The sequence below is a fragment of the Heliangelus exortis genome, chromosome 11, assembly GCF_036169615.1.
Source record: "Heliangelus exortis chromosome 11, bHelExo1.hap1, whole genome shotgun sequence".
NCBI lineage: Eukaryota > Metazoa > Chordata > Aves > Apodiformes > Trochilidae > Heliangelus > Heliangelus exortis.
Genome location: NC_092432.1, coordinates 16,958,813 through 16,980,510, shown reverse-complemented (window position 1 = coordinate 16,980,510; position 21,698 = coordinate 16,958,813). Strand labels below are relative to the sequence as shown.

Below are 21,698 nucleotides of genomic sequence, written 5' to 3'. Positions count from 1 at the left end.
TTTTTTCTTCTGAGGTTAATGTTAAGTGACAAGTGGCTACATATGTGGCCACATATTTCCTCCCTTGGGGAAATCTCTAACTGGGTGATCATCTCAGCTTTTTGTAGGCTTAGATGAGAGGAATTGAGGCAAATGAGAGAATTTAGCATCTTTCTACTCATTCAACTCATACCTGTAGTCTTTTTGTGGGGGATATGTGATTTCTTCATGTTGTTTTGGCAACTAGACCCAAATCTGTCTTTGTTATATTGTTTTTATGAATTTCTGTAATGCAGGAAATACTGCAATACAGAGTAATACCATTTAAAAGCCTTTTTCAATAGATGTCATGTTTGTTTAATTCCCTAGTTATTGTCAAGTCATGCAATCCCGTGGTATTCGGTTTCTACAATTATCTTCGGACCCACCCTTTGCTCATCCGAAGGTATTTCAGCTCACCAGAAGGGACTCTGACTACCTTGGGTCTAAAAACTGAGAAAAGCTTTGTTGACAAAATTAATCTTAGAGAAAGAAAGTTATTCTTCAGTACTGCAAATGCTCATTTTAAAGTGGGCTGCCCTGTTGTAGCTCTTGAAGTCCTTTCCAAAATTCCAAAAGGAAGAAAGAAGTCTACTTTAGCTGCAGAGAAAGCCTGTACTGCAGGACCAGATGAATCTGACGTTTCCGATTCTAAAGCCCCAAGAGATGGTGCTGGAAGTGATGATGCAGCTTTGTCAAGGCCTGAAGGTGACGCTGAAGTTGATGTCATTGCTGAACAGCTCAAGTTCAGAGCCTGTTTGAAGATCCTTATGGCTGAACTGAGGGCTTTGGCTACAGGCCGTGAAGTAGATGGAGGCAAGCTGAGATTTCACCTTTACAACTGGCTTGAAAAAGAGATTGCTGCCATGCATGAAATATGCAGCCACAATGCAGAGGGAAAAGACTATTGTACAGCATACACCAAAGTTCAAGGGGATCTGCTGGATCAGGATGAGCTTCTGGACGAGCCAGGCATTGGTTCCTATGAGCGACACCAGATAAAAAGACAGAAGTTACAGGTGAGACGAGAACGTGCCGAGAGAAGAAAGCGGTGGCTGCGGAAGAACCGAGATCTTCTCCAAATTTTTCTAAGTTACTGTAATCTTCATGGGGCACAAGGTGGTGGCTTAGCAGCTGTAAGACTGGAGCTGAAGTTCTTGCTGCAAGAGTCACAGCAGGTAAAACAAATAAATTCTATTCCCAAGTGTGAAGAGTTCTGGACCACTGGTTTTGTCAGCTGATTAAGTTTGTGACTGGATAGATGCTGCTTGGGTTCTGCCAGTCTGATGGTCATTTTAGTGTTCCTGGAGGAAGAATTTGGTATTGAGGTGTGCTGGTCTTCTACATCCCGATAAGAATCTGTTAATATGACACCGAGGATGAGGCTACCTGTAACTATAGAATATAAGTGTTACTGTTTATATTGTAATCGCAGTATTATATCTGTGTTGCAATGAAATGATAATTTTGATCACAATATTCTTTATATCTATAGAATAATTCCCAGTTGTTGAATTACAACAAAATATCACTCCCTACACCTTTGCAAATCTTGCACGGGAGCTACAAGGAATGGGATCTTAGTTGCAAGGGTCAACAAATAACACCAAGTTAAGACAGGGTAGGGCTCCCTTTTACTCTGTTATAGCATTTTCTACATTTATCTCATACAAAAATAGATACTTTCCAGCAAATCTTACAACTAACCTGACTCACAGCAGCTAATCTGACGCTGGGCAAGTGATTTAATCTGCTCTAGTAGTAGATTTGTCACATTTTGATGAGCAGTGGACAACTGTTCTGGTGTTCTACGAGACTTAGAACACACTTTTCAGAATTCAGAAAGAAAAATCTTTTTCCACCTGAGAAATTCAGATTAGTGCAAATTTTATTTGTTATTAAACTCAGACCACTTAGTATTATGTCAGCTCATGCTACTGCACGTGCATTTTTCATGTTCCTTAGTAAACAATCCCACTGCTTCTTATTGAGCTACATAAAAATACTATTCCTGCACTAAATGAAAAAGTGTTCCAGCAAACTTGGCTATCGGGTCTGATCCATATTCCTATAGTAAATAAGAACTTACCTTTGACAGCAATCACAGGGAAATCTGACCTGTACTGGGCAGACAGCAGTGGAAGAGGATAAATAACCCTGGAAAAAACATTAAAACTATAAAATCTTTTTTTTTTCCTTTTTCTTTTTTTCTCAAAGCAGCAATTTTAAATATGATCTTTTCTTTCAAACAGGAAACTACTGTTAAGCAACTTCAGTCTCCACTTCCATTACCTACAACACTACCATTGCTTTCTGCAAGCATAGCATCCACAAAAACTCTGATGGCCAATCCTGTGCTGGATTTAAGGAACCACATCCACGATATTCTTCACGCTATCGTGCAGATGAAAGCACCACCGCATCCTGATGTTGAAGATGCCAAGGTAATGACAATCTCTCAGGAGATTTTTAACATATTTTTTTTAAAAATGGGGAGTCAACATGAAAAATAAAACATTGTTTCACTTAACTTTTCAACACTTAGCCTTTCACAGTACTCCCCTACCAAGTCTAGCAAACTGAAAATGCTGATTAACCACTTGCTTTCTGACATCTTTTTGAATCTGATTAGTTTCCTTTCATCCAAATTCTGGCCATTCTCAGGAAACTATTCCAAATGTGAAACACTGAATTCTTGGCTCTTAAAACAATTATTTTTACATGACTAGTTATTATGCTAACTAATAGTTACAATTCTAAGCAAACCCTGTAGTGAGAGTAATGAAAGTAAAAATGGGAGACTAAGTTACATTATAGCCTTCTATTAATTATAAACAGTATAAAACTTATACTAGCACAAATTTCCTCAAGTATACTGGTTTTTAAGTAATTGTGGTGAATGACTTTATTTAACTTCATTCTCTGGGGTGAATAGAGTCTGCTAGCTTAAGTAAATGGGGGGGAGGGGGGAAGAGCCAAAGAATCTCCAACTAGGATGACACAGTTAATTAGAAGCTAAACAATTTTTTGTACATTTAAATCAGCATTCACATTCATTAAATTAATTTGAATTTCTATTGACTAAATGAAAGCAGAGAGAAATTAGGAAACTGAGTGGGTAGTCCCACTGCAAGGCAGTTAAGTCACTAAAACTGTAAGCCAAGGTCATTTACATCTCATTTTCTCTCTTTTATCAGTTAACTTCTTTTCCATCCTTCATTATGCTATATCAAGCATCTTTCTCGATCTAACAACTCCTCCTTCACAGGCATTTTTTTTTTTTTTATCTAAGAAAGAATTCAGAAGGAATTTCATAAGAGAATTCAGAAGGAAGAGCTGACCCTTCTAACTGCAGAACAACTGCTTGGATAATACATAGCTTTAATCTGAGCACTGGCATTTGATAAATGGAAAGGTAGTAGGAAAAGATGGAAGTGAACACAGGGTGCATTTAAATTACATATTTAAATATTGCGTACAATGTTACATTTGTAACAGTTTGACAGTACCATTTTCTTCACACTGGGGGTTTCATCAGACTTTCCAAGAAATCCTTCCATTTCTTCTCTGTAAGAACTGGAGTGGTTTTGTTGCACTCTGAGGCAACAACAGAGGATTAAGTCTTGCCACTCTAGGAGACTTCTGGAAACTTTTAAGCACATAACTGAGGTAAAAGAGATTATAGGTCAAACAAATGTACAATGATTCACAAACTTTGGGATTCTCTGCATATTGAGCAACGCCTGCAGCTTGAACTGGCACCTGGAGCTTTGAGGAACCCTGCTCTTTCAAACTCATTATCATGACAAGACAGACTTGTTCTGTTCATTATCATAGCAGACAGCCACTCATTGCAACAGTTCTATATTTAAATAAAGTTAATTATCTTGACATAAAATTAGAAGCTTTTGACTGCAATCAGATTATCTCAGGCAAGCAGTTTTGTTTTTCAAAGTACTTTATTGTAAACCTAAAATAACAGTTACTATTTCATGCTTGTGTTTAAAAATTTGGACAATCCTGCAAAACACATTTGCAGTGCTCTTCAGCAAGAAATGTAGTTTACTCACCTTTCATATGTATAATTATATATAGCATATTGGCCCTTTTTATTTCAGGTGTACACACTTTGTTCTTCAGCAGCTTCCCTTTCTGCATCCATTTATCAAGCACTGTGTGACAGCCACAGCTACAGGTAAAATCAGAAGTTTTCTTCCAGTCCTACATTCGGGGTATACTTTGTGTATCCAGAAGGGAGATCCTTCATGCATGTGTCTAAAGAAAGGATAAAATATCTGTGTATAGGTATAGATAATTATACAGTTTATACATTGATAATTTTGCTACGTCAGATCAGTTTTACACAGATAAAATAACATTTTTAGTCATTCAGATTTTTTCTAATAAAAACCAGAAAAATTTAGTGTCACTCTCACTTGGATTGCTTCTGAAAAGTCTTTGAATGCTGTTTTCCACAGCACATGCATTGCTGAATAGGATTGCAGGGGAAACATTTGAGCCTAACTGAAGTCAGGTTTCAGGCAGTTTATATTCCAAACTGGGGCTAGAATCTTAAAGCCTTTTTTCATATCTGGAGATAAGCACAAAACATTAAAAATTGATAATGATACATGAGAAAATGCCTAGTTTTAATTTTAAATAAAAAGTATCTTTTATACTGTGAAATTACAAAATTCTTGGCGTAGTCCTGCAGAATTTTGTATGTTACACTCTCTGTTTAAAATCAGACACATGTAAAGATATGATATGCTTTATTCCAAAAGTATTCTAAAATCCTGTCTCATCAGAAAACAAATTAATTTGTATTTAGCAGTCAAGCAGAAGCAAATCAGCTTACAGGGATGGTTTATAAAGGACTGCTTTTGATTGATCGACGCAGACTGAAGACAGAAAGTACTGAAGAACATGTAACTCCAAGATCATCTCCTGCTCAGTGGCCTGGTGAGACAAACATAAGGTTACTTTTAGCACCACTGGACCAGCTCCACATTTCAAAATTATCTCACGGTCCTGTAATGTGATAGATGAAATGATGGATAAATGTTACTGATTTAGTTCTGAATTAAGTAACAGCCTGTAACTTTTTAACTTGTCAAAACAAATCATGAACTTTCTATATGGCAAATATCTTGCTTGACAAAGAGACCACTACCTTCAGGAGATACTCAGAAAGCTGATCATTTGTCATCTTAAAATGTTTTCCTACAGTCTGCCTCACCCCCTAAAGCAAAGCAGATCTGTTAGTTGTTTCCACAGTGGAATCTTACATGTACTACGCTTTACTTGGTACAACTACTGCCAATGCATGAGCATAAATTTAGTGTTTTGAGGTCAACTGGGAAGCAGTGCAGGAGTTTTGTGGGCAAGCCCATATGATTTGCAAAGAGGTACAGCACAGCAGTCATATACCAAAGAAGGCCTTTTAAAATTTTAATCTATGATTTCAAGAAATATATTAGTGTGTTTATTCTCAATAAAATTATCCTATAGCTATTAACATGTGTTTAACATAAAAAGTAGAGGTGAAACATTTCCTTTTTTTTTTTTTTTCCATTTGCGGTTCTACTCACTTACACAGAATGTTTCCTCTTTTCTCTTGGCAGGTGTGAGTTCACTTATAAATCTCTTGAGTTCATCTCAGGATGAAGATCATCCCAAGTTGAACGTCCTGCTTTGTGAAGCTGGTGTAGCTGTCTACCTGAGTCTCCTTATACACGGCCTTGCAACCCACTCATGTAATGAACTCTTCCGACTGGCAGCCCATCCTCTGAACAGTCGGATGTGGGCTGCTGTTTTTGGTGGAGGGGTGAAACTTCTTGTGAAACCTCAAAGGCAGTCAGAAAGTATTCCAGGTACTTTATTCTCTACAGGTCATACTAATGATTTGCACTTGACACCTCTAAGTAACCTAGTAGGAGAGATTTCTTTCCTTTTAAAGACAAAAAAGCAGCTAGAAGACTAAGTATCTATTGGCAAGAAAATTAGTATTTTTTCTGCTTTTTAATTAATATTGCAATTGTCTTGCAATTGTCCTCTAATGTCACCCAACACATTTTGCATTTTCCATAAAAGCCATACAGTTATTGTATTGCTAATATTGCTATTGGAAGCTTACTTACAGCAATTCTCAGAACTTCCAGTCATTACTTTTTAGTGAAAAAACGTGATCTAAATCCATGTTAATACCCACGGTTTTCTGTATATGAGATGAGTGTTACTGTTTAATGATGGCAGTAACTAGGAAACACTATTTCTAAAACCAGTTTCTTTTGCAAGATAACCTTGCACCAGAGCACAGAGAAGAAATACCAAATTCATCTGTCAACAAAACACTTCATGCATATGTAAGCTCCAGCCAAAACTAGGAATTTTGTACGGGTGAGCACGTCTTAAAATACTGCATGAGGAAATGCGAAAGAGGACATTGAATTTAAGCTCTGCAGACAAAGGCAAATACAACCATGTATCATAGACTTCACAGTGCAAGAATACTGAAAATCATGTCACTTAACACTTCAAAAACAATGATAGGCTTGAAGCTTACATAGAAATTCTATGTTCCGTATCTGAAATCTAAAACAAAACACTTCTAAGGAAATATGCCACTATAGGTATGCACAACAGATACTTATTCATGGAGTAACTTAGGGCAGATATTTTCCCAAGGTGTTTATTTGAATATCTTTATACAAAGTCATGTCTTCATTTGAGGTGTATTCTGTTTTCCTTTAACCCACCAGCTGCTACAGCTTCTGATGTTTCAGAGGAAGATAATGAAGGTTTGTAAAAAATTGCAGTGTAGTTAGTAGTAGTAGTAGTAGCAGCTTGTTAAGAAAAAAAAAGTTTAAAAATATCTAGCTCCTTTGTAATAAAGTAAGTGTGATCTTCAGTCTTGCCTAGCCACTAATACTTTGAAAAGCAAATTCCACATTATATTTTGATAACTATTGAAACATTTTATAACACTTTAAAATAGACTTCAATAGTCAAAAAGTGTGTTTCTCTATTCACATTTTGTTCACTTTTTTTAAGAGTTCCTCGGCTTACATTTTGAATAAATACTGCTATTTGTGCAGTTTGCAGTTTAGTGAAATAGTATATATTTACTTTTATTTCTCAACAAAATTTCTTGGTTCTTTCTTGAAGTTTTTCAGCTAACAGCTTTTTCTGTTAAATCTACATCTCCTGAGAACTTAATCCAGATATTAAAATGTATTTCTCGTGGTATAATTATTCAATGTATAAATGAGACTTATGGAATTTAAGTGAACTTTCTGATTCCACTTTATTAAGGCTGGCTTTGATTTCAGAATCAGTAGAAATTATTACCGTAACAAAGTTTTAGTTGCTTCAGTTACAAAGTACAGTCATTTCTAAAGACACAACAGTAATACCAGCTTTTCAAATTACCTGGATTTAGCACCACCTGTTCCATCAGAAGAAATGTATGAACACCGTCGTCCATTTAACATGAGAATGCTAGTGCCAGGAAGCCCAGGAAAAGGTAGCAGTGTACCACTGCTATCTGTACCTGCAGAAAGACCCTCTTACAAAGAGAAGTTTATTCCTCCAGAGCTCAGCATGTGGAACTATTTCATGGCAAAGGTAATTTTAAATGAAAAATGTAAGTTACAGTTTATAAAACCATTTTTTTTCTATTAAGTTTTAAAGGACAAAAAAAATACGAACATCTTGAATGTTTTTCCTGGTAAGCTGCAGAATATCCTCGTAATAAAAGATAAAGAGCCTGCAAGTCTATTACTGAACTTTCAAAACATGCCTCTTGCTAATAGCAGAGGTACCCAATTAGCAAGGGGAAAAGCATTAATGGTTTAGGGAAACTTACTTATAGGCTAAGTTGGTATCACTGTAATGGAGTTCAGATGACAACTAAAGTAAGAGTTGAGTATTAAGAGATCAGAAAACTGCTTTTACAGCAGACTTTTGTTTTGCGTTGCAGCCACTCCTTCCTTTATCAGACGGCGGTGCTATCTATGATTCTGATGAAAGCATTCACAGTGATGAGGAAGAGGATGGTGCTTTCCTCTCTGCTGTACAGATCCAGGAACACAAAGATGCCCACTCTTACAGGTTAGCACAAATTGCCACTACTGTAGAATTACCGTGTTGTTTACTTGCATTTTCTTCCAAATTAAACAAAAACGCAGGTCCTCTGCACCCTCCACAGTTGAAGTCAAATAATTTTAGTACTGTGGATTGACTTATCTGTAGTATCAGGATTACAGGAGTGACAAAGTCTCATCACTGTATCAGGTCCCCATTTACTTGCCTAAGAGAAACAGAATTAGGAAGTCAAAGCTGTGGGGTTTGCAGTCTGGGGGGGAAATGAAAAAACAGCATCTCCCCCTTTGTTTTTAAGACACCAAGAACATAAAGTATCACAATGCCAGCTCTAGAATGATGTTTCAGAATACTGATTCAAGCATGATCTTTAGTTTTTGAATGAGGCAGATTAAATAGAACACAGAAGAAAAAATGTCGCAAGATAAAATGGAATAAAGTGGATGGATGACCTCTGCATTATAATAATGAAGAAAAATGGTGGCTCTCTTACCCATTCTAAATTATTTCTTAGAGCTAAATTCTACAGGATTTGTTCCTTTAGTATCTGCGAGACACTTTCAGTGTGAAAGCTTCTGCCATGAATGCCAACCTTTAACTTTTGTATTCACTGTGATTTCATGGAGAATTTCAGGAGGTGTTTCAGGGGGCTCCTTAGTTTCATAGCTAATACATAAGTATCTTTCTCTATGTGTCTGGTAAACCTCAGATGAGCCATCTACGTTGTTTTTCTAATCTGTTTGTTTGATAGGAGAAAAATAAAAAAATTTGATAGGAGAACAGTAGGAGAATAAATATTCCACAGATAACTGTGTTAATGCTGTTTTAACATAACCAAATCTATTCTATTTGTGCAGCTGGGCTCTTCTGCGTCTGACAATGGTACAATTAGTTCTGCACAACATTAAGAACTTCTTTCCCATTGCTGGTCTGGAATTTGCTGGTATGCTAAGTTATGCTTTACAATTTAGTTTTCAGTATGAGTGGCTTTCTGTCACACTTTGCTTTTTAATTTTCGTTTTTAAATTTAGATTATTTCATACATTATTTTTTACAATTGCTAATAAGTACATTGCCTTTCAAGATTTTTTTGTATGGATATGATTTTTTTAAGTAGACAGTAATTTTTTTTTTCTAAGCCTCACTTCATTAGTATTTCTCTTTAGAGCTTCCTGTAACATCACCATTGGGCATTGCTGTAATAAAGAATTTAGAATGCTGGGAACAGATTCTTCAAGATAGAATGGACCATTTTGGAGGCCCCCCACCAGACTACATCAATACTTCCCCCAGTGACGCTGGTGTAGGAGCAGGACCAGCTATTCTCCACAACAAAGCAATGCTTGAACCTGAAAACACACCATTCAAGTAAGTGGTTTTTTCTAGCAGAAACACATCCTTTGTTCATAGAAGTAATAAAGAGTATTCTTGTCGAAAGTTGAACAGCCAAATGAAGGCTGGCTAGATCTTGGTTCTAGCTTTACAGAAAGTTCCTGTTGCGGCGAGCCTTCTCTCAGGGACACGGCTCTTCTTCAGGAGCTCTTTCTTCGTCCCTCTCCTCAGGCATCTTCATCTTCTCCTTGTCTCTGACTGAACCTGCTTCTGGGAGCATGCCTTTTATCTTGCCTTCGGCCCCGCCCATTTCCGGCTGGGGCAGGCCCTAATTATTGGGCACACCTGGGCTTAAGCTCCCAGTTCATTATCAGCGACACCTGAGGACCTGTGGTTCTCTCTACATTTCCCCCTTTTGTTGTTTGTTGAAAAAATAAACTTTTTTCTTTTCAATAATTTACAACATTTCATTTTCAAACATTTCAATAATTTAAACATTTCATTATTTTTCTATTTTTAACATTTCATTTTCAATATTTTTCTATTTTTAACATCATTTTCAATATTTTTCTATTTTTAACATTTCATTTTAACATTTCATTTTCAATATTTTTCTATTATTAACATTTCATTTTAACATTTCATTTTCAAACATTTCAATAATTTAAGCATTTCATTATTTTTCAACATTTTTAACATTTCATCATTATTTTTCAACATTTTTAACATTTCATCATTATTTTTCAACATTTTTCATTACTTTACTTTTTTTTTTTTTACATTTCATTATTTTTCAACATTTTTTTCACCTATTTTTTGAGAAGGGAAAATTCAGGCTCTTACCGGCTTTTTTGCGCCGCTTTGGCCTTTGTTATCAGCAGGAGATGAGGTCTCATGAGCACCAGCTCAGCTTTCGCTGGTACTCGCCGCCTCGGGATGCCTGGCCACGCAGAGGCTTCTCCGAGCATTTAGCGCACCAGTCTTACCGCATGTCCCTAGGGCCCCGTTTTCAGGACCGCACTATCGCGTGTCCCTGGGGGGCTCCGTTTCAGGACCGCGTCGCGTGTCCCTGGGAGGCTCCGTTTCAGGACCACGTTATCGCGTGTCCCTGGGAGACTCCGTTTCAGGACCGCACTGACTTGATGCGCACTCAGAGCTCCGCTTCGGCTTCAGCATTCCTCGGGCTTGAGTTCCGTGCGCCAACTTGCTGCGCCTTTCGAGCCTCATTCTTTTCTCCTGCCTGGCTCGCCATACCGGGCTGTTGTATTTTGCCGTGCTGGGCTTCTATTTTGAGCTTCTACACGCCGCCTTCCGCATTTAAGCCTGGCCTTGTGGAGCTTTTTTCGTGGTTGCGTTTTTGGAGCTCTTTATAGAGCGTCCCGCATTACTGTAGTAGCTCCATCGGACGTGGTTGTGTATTTCGAAGCTCTTTATATCGCCTTCCGCATTTAAGCTAGGCGTCGCCTTCCGCATTTAAGCCAGGCTTTGTAGAGCTTCCCGCACCAACGTGATCGTGTAGAGCTTTTTTTTTTTTTTTTTTTTACCTCAGCATTCACGGCTTGCTATTGTTGCCCGCATTCTCCACCAGATGTTGCGGCGAGCCTTCTCTCGGGGACACGGCTCTTCTTCAGGAGCTCTTTCTTCGTCCCTCTCCTCAGGCGTCTTCATCTTCTCCTTGTCTCTGACTGAACCTGCTTCTGGGAGCATGCCTTTTATTTTGCCCTTCGGCCCCGCCCATTTCCGGCTGGGGCAGGCCCTAATTATTGGGCACACCTGGGCTTAAGCTCCCAGTTCATTATCAGCGACACCTGAGGACCTGTGGTTCTCTCTACAAGTTCCCACATCCCTTTGCTCCTTGTTATGCAGCTTTCTCCTTCAGCAACCGTTGTTTACTTTGCTGCACTTTTCACAAGTGCAGCAAGAAAGAAAAATAAGGAAAGAGGAAAGCTTGGAGGACTGCAAATGAAGGGCAATGGCTGATGCTGGAAAGACCCTGTTCAGCTTCTTTTACCATTGCTCCAGTAGCAGTCATTTCCCACCCAACCTACCAGCAACAAGAGTTATATGAAAGATGCAGATGTCAGGAGGAGAGAACAAAATTGTACAGTCTTTGTAAAATCCTCCTGTGTTTAGACCAATGTTATGTTGGTATCTCTACATGCAGATAGTGAACAACATTTTCAACTCAAAAATTGCTTGCTTTTCTCAGCGTACTAAAATACAACTTCAGGTTTGTTCACCGTACGTGATTTTGGATTTGCATAGTTGATGCTGCTGCAGGGTTTTATTAAAATAGCCTTACAAACATTCAGTGATTCTTTAGAAATACTTGTCCTCAAATCTGAGGCAATGAATTTTACGTGGCTCATATATGATCTATGTATATGAGAATTCTTTTGACTACTGAAAGAAATATGGAAAGAAATTTTGTAGAGTAACATAATTCCAACATAAAAGCAGTTTTAGTAGAGTGCAAATATAGATACAAATGCAAGTCAGCAGATTAATCTGTAGCAGTTAGAAGTTAGTAATGTAAAGTGGATTTTTTAAAATGCAAGAAAAAAGTAAAATTTGATATTTGCCTTGAATAAATTAGAGCTTAAATTTTGGTCATTCAGAACCTTTCTTTAGATATTTTTTTTTTATTTATTTATTTAGGTCCACCTTTAATGATACTGAATCTTCTTCTTTTCTTTTTTTTTTTTCCCTTCTGTTTTATCCAGATCAAAGGATTACTCAGCTCTTCCAGCAAAAAGGCTCTGGCATTTTCTTGTGAAGCAAGAAATTCTTCAGGAGACTTTCATAAGATACATTTTCCCAAAGAAAACAAAGCAAAGTGAGGTAAACAAAGGATGTAACTTTTAAAGAAAGAACGCTCAATTAAAACTGTTCCTCAGTCTCTTCGGTTTTTCTTCTAACTTTTCTTTCCATTTTTTCATTGACAATTTAATTTCCTTTCTTTTGTTAGCAGTGTTTGGATATTTTTTTAAATCAATATGACTGTCATGTTGTTGATACATGAACGGAACTGAATATTTTTAGACAAGACAACTCCCCTTACATTTATAGATTTGAGTGCTGGCCTAATAAAGAAACAGAACATTGGTGATAGGCACAATAAGTAAACAAATTTGAGTATTCATGTAATAGTCTTTGGTTTTCATATTGAAAAAGAAACTTAAATGAGCTGTTACTTTGTGTATATGTATATATGCATGAGTAATATATACATATAAAAATAATATTATCTATCAATCTATAATGTGGGGCTTTACCAGTTACAACTATAAGGAGTTGCAACTGAAAATTTAAACCACCACAGAAGTACCATGGGAAATAAGTATACTATTTAATATCTTTATGAATTCCTGTAAGTATAAAGCTTGTGTGTTGTGTTGCTCCTCCATTTATTTGCTGTATCATACATTTTGTGTTCATCAAGGAGTCATTACATTTTAAGTGAGTTTGTTTAGACTCCTGTCTTAACTTCTTATAAAAGGCACAGAAACTAAAAGTACATTTGTCATCATTTACTGACAGAGTGGCCTTTAAAATCTAGTTTGGAATGTTTCATTCTTTTTTTATATTTGTTTGTGCGTGTGTTTTGTGTTTGTGACTGTGTGATGTTTTGCAGTCTGTAGAAGATCGTGTGGAGCAGGTCAAACAAAGCTGCGTAGCAGAAGATCACAAAACCAAGGTAGTATCCCTTCTCCCAAACCTCTAGCACATTCTTAACAGTTCTGTGGAACTGGCTTTTCTTTCTTTAATGCGACTAACAGAAGCTCTATGTTCTGTGTAGTCTGTGTAATCAGTCAGTTAACTTTGGATGTCCTGATAACTGGGGTGAGTGAAGACCTTGTAAATAGTGTTGCACACACAACTTGGTGTCTCGTACACTCAAATATAATTGTTGGCTTCTAGAACACCAAAGAGTATGAGAAGTCAAGGTTAAGCTTTCTAAACAATGCTGAGGCCACTGAACTTTTCTTGCATGAATTATACAGATCTTTTCAGTCTGAATGTACCTTTATAAAATGGATTTTCACATTAACTGAAATTGATTATAAATGCTTTGTTAGGTTGAAGCGGATCTTGGCTACCCTGGAGGAAAAGCAAAAATCATTCACAAAGAACCAGTTATGATAATGGCGTTTGCAATTAATAAGGTAAGCCTCAAATACTACAGTAAGTGTAATAAAAAGATCTTAATTATAGTTAGTATATATTTTCTGTTTGTGCTGCATAGGCAAACTGCAATGAGATCGTTGTGGCATCTACACATGATGTTCAGGAACTTGATATCTCAGCTCTGCTGGCTGCTCAGTCCTCCGTATGGACTGGTGAAGAATATGACAAAGAGTCTAAAAGGTAAATTGGTTTCTTTGTGGCTTGGTTTACATTGGTGTAAGGTGAGGCTGCATGTAGAATACCTGTGTAAGCCCCTACCCCAAAAAGTTAGTTACCCTTCTTCAGTTGGTTTCAGATTGCTTTACAGAGAAGTGAGGGAAGGCAAAAGAAGATTACTGTCTTTGCTTTACAAGCAGAGAGAAACTAAGGTTTTGAAAAGTTTGAGTATCTTGGGCATGTCTGCACTGCACAGTGAAGTAAAACCCCATGAGGTACAAGCTAATAATGGAAGTGCGGCCTTAAAAACATTGCAGTTGCATCATTGCAATGCTGAGGCCAGTTATGGCAGCTGATGCAGCTGGATAATGCAACAGCCTCATTTAGTGGCTCCTTCTTGTGCTGAGAAGTGTCAATGTATCAGCAGCAAGCACTCATCTGTACCATACTCCACTGTGCAGAATAGACATAGATACAGATACACAGGTTGGGAATATTCAAAAAATATTCTTCTCGAGTGAGCTTATATTCTCAACATCTTCTCTACCACAGTTGGAATCATCTGTTGAGGTTAAACACCAATAGCTTTGGAGCACGTGGAAAGTGTCTGTACAATAAAAGTGCAAGAATTACCAGTTTATAGTCTCATAATTACTTCCGCTCCCCACTGCCATTAGGCTCTTGATAATGAGGGACAAACAGCATTGGTAGCATAGGAACACTTGTTTAAAACAGAACACTGCTGTTCTTTTACAGTTATGATGATGTTGACTTCTGTGGTGCTACCACAACCCTGACTCAGACAGCTGCCCCACCTTTTGGGGTGAAGCAGATACACCCATCTCCATCTATGCCACGGTTAGGCCGTGGTCGAACTCTCACTGGAGCTGGTGTGGTAAGTACTGTTGTTGCCTGAAGCTCAAGAGGCTTACTTTTTGAGCATAGTCTTTAGTAGAGATCATACTGTTAACTCAGTGTTGGCATAAGAGACCTACAATGACCTACAATGACCAAGACCTATCCCAAAAAAAGGTCAAAGTAAGTATTTTCCCCTGTATTGTGGCACAGAATTATTGTGACAGAAAATAATGGGACTATCAGGTTTTTCTCTTTCTTACGGGAACTTTGAGGTGTATGACCTGGAGTTTCTAGAGACAAAACAAAACAAACATAGCCAACCAAAACCACCGCCAGTCCCAAATGTTATATTCTTGCAGTTGGACTAATACCACAAGCATACACTTCAGTTCTTAAGTTCATGTGCTTAAGTTATGTGCATGTAGAAGATAATATTAATACTATTTGAACTTTAGTAGCTAAAAAAGCTGTCATAAGCAGGCTTTAATTAATATACTGCAACTAAACATAATTAGATGCAAATAATGTTAGCTTAACAGGCTATTATTAAATGGGGGACACTCTCCATGTAGTAAACAAAATTGAAAAGTGTTTCTTTTTTTCAACATTCTTTAAATTTTTTTTTGTTTTATATGAAGCTTCTTAAAAGAAATCTGGATAATGTCAAGAGAATGGCTTCACATCCAGTCCACCAGTACTGTAAGTGGCTCACGCTCATCAGTAGAAAGCAGACAGTTTGTATAATACTGTAGTGTTAATGAACATCTGTCTCTTAATCTTAGACCTTACAGGAGCAGAAGATGGTAGTGTTCGAATGTTTGAGTGGACAAGGCCACAGGAACTGGTTTGCTTCCGGCAGGCTCGGAATCCCAGGGTTACAAGAATGTATTTTTATTCCCAGGGCAACAAGGCAAGTACAATATTTAAAATGTTTCCGTTTTTTTTTTTTCTTAACTCATAAGGAAACACTTGGTTGTGCAGTGACCTCTAAAACAGTTTTAACTGGTGACACACGAAACTGTTAAGATGTCCTAACATGATGGCATAAGAAGTATCAGACCATTCTGTTTGGCTGCATAAGGAAGCTTTGTAATAAACACTGACTCTTAACCTCCTTTGTCTTCTGTCAGCTTCCCACTGCTCTGCTGTATCCCAATTGCTGTATTTTCAGACTACTTTTTCTCCCTGTTCCAAAATGTGTTCCCATGTCATGGTGACCTTTTTAAATTAATAAAATTAGCTTACTTACCTTGTAGAAGCAAACTTGTTTCAACCTAGGCATGGGTCTTCAAGAAGTGCCTCACACTTTGTGTTCTGTCCAAGACAAAGGGGTATGTGGAGAAGAGATCTGCAATACAGCCTGTACAGCTGAAGTGTACTCCAGGAGTGTGGAGAGCAGGAAGAAAGTACAGAGTGGACAAAGAAAGAAACTGGGAGGAATAGCCACCTCTTCAGTTTTTTCTGTGTTTCCTATTCTGCCTGCCTTTTACTGACAAATTCTTTAACTTCCTTAAAAACTAATTAAAAGAGTTTGGGCATGATTGTAAGGTAGCTATAAAAAAGGAAAACTTCAATGTTTTGAAATAGCTGGAAATACAAAGTGTCTCCCAGCATGCCTCTTTCCAGCTAGCATAAACTTCTAAACTTTTTTTTTTTTAAATACTTGTTATTATGATTTGGGATATTGCAATCTTGATATCAAGTAGAAATCAATTTTAAGTAAGATCCTTAGATACACACCTTGTCACCCCTATTTCACATGGAGGTTACTCAGGCAGGACTTGTAAACCTAACTAAATGGAGAAAATACGAAAAATAATTCTAAATATTTTTCAAAAACGTTCTGTAATGAATGCTGTTTGTTCCTTGCAGTGTGGTGTTGCAGATGGTGAAGGATTCCTAAGTATTTGGCAAGTAAACCAAGCCACCTCAAACCCGAAGCCCAATCTCGTAAGTAAACAGATATTTTTATTTTTGTTTTTCTTCTTATATAGAAAGGTTGAGTCCTTGAGACTTCAGCTGGGCCAAAAGCCTGCAAGTTCCACGGTGACATTTTTTATCTTGCTGCTTTTCAGTTTGCATACATTGCCAAAACAACTGTATAGTTTCAGTGATACATCGTTGGTAAACTAATTGTACAAAAACCATAAGCAGCAGTGTAGTTCTATATACACTACTTCAGTATTACCCCTGATTAAATTAAAAATCAGAGCTGACAGTAATGACTGTACAACCCCAAGACATAGTAAAAACTCTTCAGTTCCTTTCACCACTGCTTAGTATATGAATACAGTGCTTAATTTGAAATTCTGTCTATTTTGACACTCTATATTGTGGATTTGTTATAGCTCCTTTGTTTTATACTGATTATGATACTGGATTTTTAATCCAGTGCTTCATTCTCTGAGGTTTCACACTGCACTGTCCGCCAGTTCTTAGACTTTGTTTAAAAGACTGCTTGTGTCATGCTGTCAACAATATCAGATTGATAGTAAATTATGATGCAGAATACAACTGGTTAGATGTCATCTTTTTTGTTTGTTTTGTTTTTAATAGAATTGGCAGTGCCACAGTAAGATCACAAGTGACTTTGCATTTCTAACCTCTTCGAGTCTTCTTGCTACATCGGGACAGTCCAATGACAACAGGTGTGTTTAAAGAAACAAGGAGGAATTTCACCAAAGCTCCCTCTGCATCTCCATTAACTTCCTAGCTCTTGTGCTTTAATGCATGGCTGATGCTTTAAAGCTCAGTGTTCTAAAGCTTTCTTACAGCTTGCACATGCCAGATTATTTCTTTGAACATCATCCCTCCAGTCGTGTGTTTCCCAAATTTAGTTTTTGGGAGGAGTGGTCAAGAGTTAACCAGTTTTTCAATGTGTGTTCCCAACGAAACTGGTGTGTGTTCCCAACAAAACTGGTTTGATGTAATGCTGTTGCTGGGGGGAGAAATACATTTAGCAAGGCAAGGTCATGATTTTTCTCTGAAAAGGACAGCTTTTGTAATGTCATCCTGCAGCCTAGGATCAGTAAACATCTTAAAAGCAAAAAGTATGGTTCTACTAAGAATCGTAAAAGAGAACAGAAATAATTAAAGTTATCCAATGTCTGCAGAGAGTCAAGGGCTCCTTGTTCAGGTGTACTCTCTAGCTTTGACACAAAATGTGAACACTTTGAGTCATGTCACCCCATGAATCACTGAGCACCAGGCCATAATGATTTTTTTTTTTCCTCCCCCTTCAGAAACGTGTGCCTCTGGGACACTGTGGTTTCACCTCGTAACAGACTTATACACGGTAAGTCCTGCAGTGAAAATTCAACTTCTGCTTCTGTTTGACTGGGGCAGTGCAGCATGTTTGTGCACTTGGGGCAAGGGGAACAGTTTCCACTGGGGAGCTGGTCTGTGTCACACACTTAATGTGTGCACCAGGACTGCTTCCATAGAGAGTCCTGACATCATGTTCATCTGCTCTATATAGTAAAGTATGAAGAAAGAATGTCATGCATGAAGCTCGTTTTGTGACAGGATTAATAAAGCCTGAAATATTTAATAACAAAAAAAACCCCTAACAGCTGACTAATTAAGGCTGCATTATTGAACTGGCTGTGTATGCGGCCTTTCACTTAAACTGGCACTTAATAAATATATCCAGTACTCTGTAGGCCATTGTAAAAGCAATTCCTCTTGTCTGCTGTCTTCCTCCTGACTCCAATATTTGGACTGTATTCTTAAAAAAATGTTTTGGTCTATTTGACCAAGTTCAGTAATTTCATCTTTATCTAATTAACTAAAGCAAAATTCTATTACGTTGCTCTATGAAAGCAAAAGCCATACAAATCCAAATATGTATCTTGGGCTTTTAAACAAGTAAATTCAACCACCATAATCACCTGCAAGCAGCTGCAGTATTTGAATAAGCAATAGATGCATTCTGAGATTTGAATTTTAAAACAGATTGCGCAGACCAGCTTCATTTTAAAGAAACTGAGTCATGGCTTCTGTGAAAAATAGATTAGGAAATGAGATTATAATAATACGTATCTACAAGGTAATTAATATTTATTTTAGTTAACTGTAATATTTGTTTAACTCAGGAATGTAATTGCATTTAGTATGGTGAATTTTTCATTTTCTCTATTATTGAAACTCAGGCACGTGCCTAAAATAAACCGGACAGCTTATCAGGCTTTCTTGTGCATTAGATATATATCCCTTCTGAGGGCAAACAGCTGTCAGCTGGTAGGATATTACTCATATGAAAGAAGGTATCTGTCAAGTCAGAAAATATTCAGATAAACAATTTATAGAAGAAATGCATTTTAAGATCAAAAGCTACTTACAGTTTCAAATCCATTAAATTCTGACATCCTCCTTCTTCAGCCTTCACTTGTCACGATCACGGTGCCACAGTACTCCAGTATGCACCTAAACATCAGCTGCTAATTTCTGGAGGTAGGAAGGGACATGTCTGCATCTTTGACATCAGACAGAGACAAACCCTTTACACCTTCCAAGCACATGAATCAGCTATTGAGGCCCTTGCAGTGGATCATTCTGAGGACTATTTTGTTACAGGCTCAGCAGCAGGTAGCATGAAGGTAAGGCATTAGAGGAGCTGAGTTGTATAGCAGAGTACTTAGCTGAAGCACTGTATTGATGTATGTTGATCAGCATGCTGCAATTAGCCAGATGAATGTGGTAACAAAGCAAAAACAACCCCCCAAAAACCCAAACCTACATTTGATATACAGGATGCTTGCCCAGCATTTATAACATAAACTTAAATATACTATTATCCTTCTAAAGCAAGCAGATTTTGTTATCCACTAAAGAAGATAAAACAGGCTCTAAAGTTGTGTGACTGAATTTTAAGTGGATAAAGCAAAGTGCATGATTCTGAAACATCAGTGTTATTTTTTTCCCTTTTAAAAATGTTCTGGCTTTGCTTTGGATATTTCTTTTCATAACTCAGAGGGTGCTCATTAATTTCATCATGTAAGGTTCTGTTTTTTCTGTTGATGCTGTAGCCCCAGACAGTTTCTGAGATGTCATAGCAAGAAGCAAACGACAACAAAGCCCCGCAAAACAGCAATAAGTCCCTGTTTTAAAGGGTGTATTTTCCTGAGTACTATAAGAAGGAAATAAAAGAACACAGTAAAGAGGAAATGAAAATAGTTTCTTTCCTTTTAGTTGGACTGCACACTGTTTAATGGGTGCTCTCTGTGTGCTGCACACTTTGTTCTTGATGAGGGCTCCTCCAGCCACAGACAGAACAGGCAGCCTACTCTTACTCTCTGCAGCAGAGAAGCAATTACAGCTGCTGGAAAGCTGACAGTGGTCATCTTGGATAAAAATGCAACCTGTCCCATTTCTTCAGCTTTCACAGGGCAAAACTGTGAGGGGCACCACTGAACAGGTAGCACTGGGCAGCTCTGGCCTGGTGAGTAAGCAGCTGGTCCACATTAAGGTAGTCTGCTGACTTGCCTCATGCTTCATCGGAACCCTCGAGACTCCTGAACATATTCTAATTGTTGCTAAGAGACAGCAAAAAAATAACCTTTGTTTCACTGAATAGGATTTAGAGCAGGCCAGGAATGTGCAACATGAGGGGAAAAAATTCAAATCATTTTAATCTTGTCGTTTTTCTTTTGATACAGGTGTGGAGTCTGACTGGCTGTAACACAATTCATTCATTTGAAAATGAACATGCTAAGCAGTCCATTTTCAGCAATATTGGTTCTGGTGTCAACCAGGTTGAAACTGTGCAAGGCAATCGTATCTTCTCCTGTGGAGCAGATGGCACTCTGAAAATGAGGGTTCTTCCCAATGTTTTCAATGTACCTTCAGACATTTTTGACATCTGTACATGAGCTAGTCCTGGTTTATAGACTGATGCTGTAACTTGCACATCAGCGTATTTAAATGCAGTATTTTTTTTAATTTGCACACTTATTTTCCTGTCTTTCAAGCAGCTATGTTTTCTATTGGAGTTTGGCCTTTACTTTAGGAATGTATTGTAAGCACTTGATGTTTGTAGTGAAGACATCCATGATTCTAGTCAGCTTTCACTTTTGAAATACATTTGTCCAGAAAATACTTCGTTAAATGAAGCTGTTAAGAGAATGCCAAGGGAACGTATAGTGCCACATTTCAGATGAATGTCAGGCTTTATGTGGCCAGCTAGTACATAGTGGATAAAACTGGTAATTAAATTACTACCACAGTATATTATATAAACTATGCAGAGTTCAAGATTGTTTGCTTGTAATATAACCAGCTACTGTCATCAGATGTATTCTTATGTTGCAAACAAAGAACATGTTCTTAAGAGACTGGAACAGATGTCTGCATATTTAAATGTTAGCCAACTGTCTTATTCCTCCAATGAAAATTTTGATGTCTGTGCTGTATTGTAAAATATACTAGAATAAAAAGCACCTTTCACCAAAGGTGATTGTAAATTGCAGGCTGTGAAGTATGGGAAGTATGAAAAGAAAGAAGAGTAAATGTTATTGTTAAATGTTTCCTTTGTAAGTTAAATAAATTTCTTTTATTTCATGGACCAGTCCATTCCAGAATCCTTCCTTGTATTTAAATGATTTAACTAAACCTCCAGTAGATTGAGTAGATAATCCCTGAGCTAGTTTTAAATTGACCTCAGAGTGTACTGAAGTCAAAAGCATTAGCTGTTTGCATTTTAGTTTCAGCTGTCCTGGAAAAGCATCCTGTTAGAATTTAATTCTTTGTCCCCAGCAAAGGCACCTGCAAGAAACCCGGCCAGGTTCTGTCACAGAAAGGAGCCAGATATTTGCTGTCCCTCCTTCTCCAAGGGGTTGATGGGGTGGTTCACCAATGACATTCAGAACTTCAACATGATCTAAGGTAGGCAGGTTGTCTAAAAGCTGTCACATCTGCCTTGAACTGTATGTGCCCAAGCGTAGTGCCAAGGTTATTTTTCTTTCACCCAAAAAGGCTATTTTATTAGTATCGTAATTCAATTTGTGAAAAACAACACAAAAAACCCAAAAGAAAACAAACAAACG

The 21,698-nt window shown here is 37.6% G+C and overlaps 1 protein-coding gene and 1 long non-coding RNA gene across 2 annotated transcripts in view; both read left to right on the top strand.

The window, feature by feature from the left end:
* Positions 1-20,530, top strand: part of LOC139801230 (dmX-like protein 2) — a 44,869-nt gene extending 24,339 nt beyond the window's left edge. The window contains exons 24-44 of the mRNA XM_071755265.1: positions 349-1,196; positions 2,271-2,462; positions 4,137-4,213; positions 4,850-4,980; positions 5,643-5,891; positions 7,460-7,644; positions 8,000-8,130; positions 8,979-9,064; positions 9,288-9,489; positions 12,177-12,294; positions 13,088-13,150; positions 13,533-13,619; positions 13,700-13,821; positions 14,554-14,692; positions 15,294-15,354; positions 15,438-15,565; positions 16,528-16,605; positions 17,212-17,303; positions 17,898-17,950; positions 19,036-19,253; positions 20,313-20,530. Coding sequence (XP_071611366.1) covers positions 349-1,196; positions 2,271-2,462; positions 4,137-4,213; positions 4,850-4,980; positions 5,643-5,891; positions 7,460-7,644; positions 8,000-8,130; positions 8,979-9,064; positions 9,288-9,489; positions 12,177-12,294; positions 13,088-13,150; positions 13,533-13,619; positions 13,700-13,821; positions 14,554-14,692; positions 15,294-15,354; positions 15,438-15,565; positions 16,528-16,605; positions 17,212-17,303; positions 17,898-17,950; positions 19,036-19,253; positions 20,313-20,525 — 3,473 coding nt within the window. The 3' untranslated portion in view covers positions 20,526-20,530. The remainder of the gene's footprint in view (positions 1-348; positions 1,197-2,270; positions 2,463-4,136; positions 4,214-4,849; positions 4,981-5,642; positions 5,892-7,459; positions 7,645-7,999; positions 8,131-8,978; positions 9,065-9,287; positions 9,490-12,176; positions 12,295-13,087; positions 13,151-13,532; positions 13,620-13,699; positions 13,822-14,553; positions 14,693-15,293; positions 15,355-15,437; positions 15,566-16,527; positions 16,606-17,211; positions 17,304-17,897; positions 17,951-19,035; positions 19,254-20,312) is intronic.
* The window catches only part of LOC139801119 (uncharacterized), a 69,516-nt gene that overhangs the window by 36,982 nt on the left and 10,836 nt on the right, over positions 1-21,698 (top strand). The gene's annotated exons all lie outside the window — the stretch shown is intronic.